The sequence below is a fragment of the Entamoeba nuttalli genome (genome assembly GCF_000257125.1).
Source record: "Entamoeba nuttalli P19 unplaced genomic scaffold asmbl_4801, whole genome shotgun sequence".
In the NCBI taxonomy this organism is placed as follows: domain Eukaryota; phylum Evosea; order Mastigamoebida; family Endamoebidae; genus Entamoeba; species Entamoeba nuttalli.
This window is the reverse complement of record NW_008577055.1, coordinates 1-4473: the sequence shown is the minus strand read 5'-3', so window position 1 is coordinate 4473 and position 4473 is coordinate 1. Positions and strand designations below refer to the sequence as shown.

The 4473-nt window shown below is 24.9% G+C and overlaps 2 protein-coding genes across 2 annotated transcripts; one reads left to right on the top strand and one right to left on the bottom strand.

The window, feature by feature from the left end:
- Positions 1 to 190: 190 nt before the first annotated feature.
- On the top strand, positions 191 to 2623 carry ENU1_113690 (DNA replication licensing factor, putative; the record flags this gene model as incomplete). Its single annotated transcript, XM_008859633.1, has 1 exon — positions 191 to 2623. The coding sequence occupies one exon, from the start codon at positions 191 to 193 to the stop codon at positions 2621 to 2623; it is 2433 nt and encodes an 810-aa protein (XP_008857855.1).
- Positions 2624 to 2652: 29 nt separating this feature from the next.
- On the bottom strand, positions 2653 to 4434 carry ENU1_113680 (Tubulin-tyrosine ligase family protein; the record flags this gene model as incomplete). Its single annotated transcript, XM_008859632.1, has 1 exon — positions 2653 to 4434. One exon carries the CDS (start codon positions 4432 to 4434, stop codon positions 2653 to 2655), a length of 1782 nt encoding a protein of 593 aa, XP_008857854.1.
- Between the last annotated feature and the right edge of the window lie 39 nt (positions 4435 to 4473).

The window sequence follows — 4473 nt, the reverse complement described above, 5'->3', positions numbered from 1 at the left end:
TTTTTTTTTAAAGAAGAAGTGAGTGTAATTAAAAAGTATTTCTTTTCTGTGAATATGTTGTGCCACGTCTTCATCTAAAAAACATAATTTTAAGGTAGTTAAATGAAGAAAGAAAATATGTTATTAAAGAATTGAGTTATTTTATGATTTGAAAGAGAAAGAATAAATTAATCTTATAAAAAAACATTAAATGGAAGAAAACCAAAAAGAATATACTCAAATATCAACACTTCCTACACCAGCAGATGTTAATAAAGCAGTACAATTTGAAGGGACAGTATTAAGATCATCAAATACTAAATTACTTGAAAATAAAAGAATGTATAGATGTAGTAAATGTAAAAGAGAATTTGAAGTAGAGGCACAAGTTGAAACATCATTTCAATTTGAAATGCCACCATTTTGTGGAGGAACAACAAGAACAGGGGATTTATGTAAAAATAAAAAATTTACACAATGTGGAAATGCTGAGACAATAGATTATCAAGAATTAAGAATTCAAGAACCAATACATAATTTTGTAACAGCTGGACTACAACGCCAAGTAAGTGTTATTTTACTTGGACAGAATGTTGGAGAAGTTCAAACAGGAGATTTTGTTACAATTAAAGGAATAGTTAAAGTACGATGGATTTCATATAATATTGATGAAATACCAGAATTAGAAATTGTTGTTCTTGTAGATGAAATTATTTCTAAAAATGTAGATAAAATGGCAATTAATGTAACAACAGAGATGGAAGAAGAATTTAAAGCATATTGGGAAGAAAATAAAAATCATCCAATTAAAGGAAGGGATATGATATTACAATCAATTTGTCCTGAATTATGTGGATTACGTATGTGTAAATTAGCAGTAATGTTAGTTGCAACAGGAGGAATTTCAAGAATAGATAAAGAATCAAAAACAAAAACAAGAGGAACAATACATTTATTACTTGTAGGTGATCCAGGAACAGGTAAATCACAATTATTAAAATTTGCATCTAAATTAGGACCAAGACATGTTCAAACAACAGGAGGTGGAACAACATCAGCTGGATTAACAGTTTCAGTTATTAATATTGGAGGAGAATTAAGTTTAGATGCAGGAGCATTAGTTTTAGCAGATGGAGGAGTTTGTTGTATTGATGAATTTTCAGGAATTAATAAATCAGATAGAGCTGATATACATGAAGCAATGGAACAACAAACATTATCAGTTGCAAAAGCAGGAATTGTTAGTCAATTACATACAAGAACAGCTATATTAGCAGCAACAAATCCAAAAGGAAGATATGATCCAACAAAATCAATGAGTTTAAATACTGCAATTGATCCACCATTATTATCAAGATTTGATATTATATTATTATTATTAGATGATAGAAGTAAAATATGGGATGAACAAGTATCTGATTATGTTTTAAATGGACATAAACCAATTAATAAACCATTATTTGATTGTGACCAATTACAATGTTATATATTATATGTAAAAATGCATTTTTTTCCAGAAATGACAGAAGAAGCAGAATTAGTAATTCAAAAATATTTTCAATATCAAAGAGGAAAAGAAAGAAGAGAATCAGGAAGAACAACAATAAGATTATTTGAATCATTAATTCGAATTTCCCAAGCACATGCAAAATTAATGATGCATCATACTGTTACATTAATGGATGCAGTTATGGCAATACTACTTATTGAATCATCTTATAATGGTGCATCAAATAAAAGAGAATATTCAGAATTTCCTATAGATCCAGACAAACAATATGAAGAAGAAGAAATTCGACTTCTTCAAACACTTCAACTTGAATATTTAATTGATAATAAAGTAAATTCACAAAATACTTCAGATGAATTAACTAAAATGAATGAAGAAAAAATACAAAATAAAAAAGGATATACTCAACCATTAAATAATATAAGTCAAGAAGATTATGAAAAATCAATACAAAGAGAAGAAGAAGAAACAAGAAAAAGTTTTTGGAATAATTATATGGATTCACAAAGAAAGAGTGAAATGACAGGAATTGTATTTCCATCACAAAGAATGAGAGGAGGACCTTTAAAAAAAGGACAAAGTATTAATTTTCTTATAGAAAAAAGAAAATCTGAAGAACAACTTGAAGAAATAAAAAAAAGTCAAAATTTACAATTTAACATTCCAACAAAAATGAAAAGTATTTCAAATAATCAAAAAGATATTGAAAAGAAAACAGACCAAATAAAAGAACAACAAGAAATTAATAAAGAAGTTAAACAAGATGATGAATTTTCATTTGACAGTGATTTTACTGATCTTTTTGAATTAAATGAAGAAAATTCAAAAGATAAAAATAAAGAAATAAAAGAAATAACAGATGATATTGATAATCTATTAGAAACTTCAACAACAACAACTGAACTATCACTTAAGAAAATTAATTCATTTTCTAAACAAGATGAAAAACCAATTTTAATGACACAAAATAAACATTCTAATTTATTAAATAAAATTAAAATAATGAAAAGTAAAACTAAACAAGAAACAGAAGAAGAAAAAGAAGAATCTGAACAATTAAAAAGAAAACAAAGTGATGATGAATTTAGTTTTGATGATATTGATTCATTATTTCAAGAAAAAAGAGATTTGTAATTTAAAATAAAGTTTTTTTTTTAATTCAATTAATAAATTTGTTTAGCATTACATTGTTCTTTAAAGAAACAAGTAAATATTTTATTATAAAATTCATTATCATCTTCACATGCATCAGTACAATCTGGTTGAAATTTAATTTGATGAAGAATTGGATTAAAATGAGAATCTACCATAACATCAACACCATATATTGCACATGAATTAACTTCAAATTTATATTTATGTGTTTGAATTCCTGCATCAAATGTTCTACTTATTAATATTTCAATTTTTTCTTTTAAATTCTCCCATTTACATTCTTCTCCATATTTTTCATTAAATTGTTTAATAAAATCAATATGATCCATTGTATTTATTTTATTTCCATATTTTTTACTTGTAAAATGTCTTTCATAATCATTTAAATCATCTAAATTAAATGTGTTAGTAGTAAAATGACTCCAAAATCTATCATATAAATAAATATCTGGTTTTTGACTTTTCCACATAACATCATATTTCATTAAAACAATAAATCGAAGTTCAAATTTCCTTTCATTAATAAGAAGTGGTTCTATAATATATTTACTAATAATACATGGAATACTATTAGCTATTTTAATAATAGCATTTATATTATTAAAAATACCATTTCTATTTCCTTCAGTTCTTGTAATAGGTTTAATAATCCAATAATTATCCATTCCTTCTTTTTCTCTTTTAAAATATGTTATTACAAATTCTTTAACTTCTTCAAGATTAGAAAAATCAAATGTTTCTGGAATAATTTTTATATATTCTTTTCCATATGCTAATTTAAGTGTATGATATAATTCTTTATTTATTGTAAGTGAATTTTCTCCTTCAAATTGATCAATATATACATTTGTTCCTTTAAATATTTCAATTTCTTCATCTTCTAAAGAATTTAATAAGAATATCCCATCACTTTCATTAATTATTTCTGTATGTTCAAATGGACTAATTGTTAAATATTTTTTAATTAAATCATTTTGACTATATATTTTTGATGGTGAACTTATATATTCTTGTTGTTTAATTTGATATGACTCTGCTAATTTATTTTCTTCTATTATTTCTTTTTTTTCATATGATTTAATCATTTCATCAACTACTTCTTGTGCTTCAATAAATCTATTTCTTAAAGGAATAGCAGTATATTCATCTGGTAATAATTGAAGTGGTGTTAAATAATCACAACTAATCATTTCTGCATATTCAATTTTTTGAATTGGTAAAAGTAATGTATAAAATGTTTCTGTTGGGATGAAATAAAATGGTATTAATTTACAATTTGGTGTTTTTGAATATATTATTGAAATTCCAACATTATCAAGAAGATACCATAAACATTTTTCTTTATTTTCTTCTTCTGATCTAAGACGAAGAGAAAAATTATATTCCCACATTAAATCATAAAATCTTTGCAATCTTGTTGCTGGATCTGCATCATCGGAATTGATTCCAAAAAGTTCTTCATATTCAACTAAAATTTGTGGATTTTTAGCAATCGCCATCATAGCATCTTCACGTTCTGCAGTAAAATGATGTTCTATAAGAAAAATATCTGAATTTGCTTCTATTCCTTCTTCTTTAATACATAATAATCCAAATGGACTTTTTCTTCCATTTTCTGGAACAATACCTTCTGGCATCTCACAAAATTGAAATACTTTTCCTGCATCAAAAATTTGTTCAACAAGTTTATGATATAATGGAATAACTAAATTTGATGGAATTCCAAGTCTTTTAAATTGTTCTTGATGACTTTGCATAAAAAATACTGCTTCAGTTGTTATGTCTTGCATCAATTTTAATTCTTTATTCTTTCTTCTTTTTTATTTTTT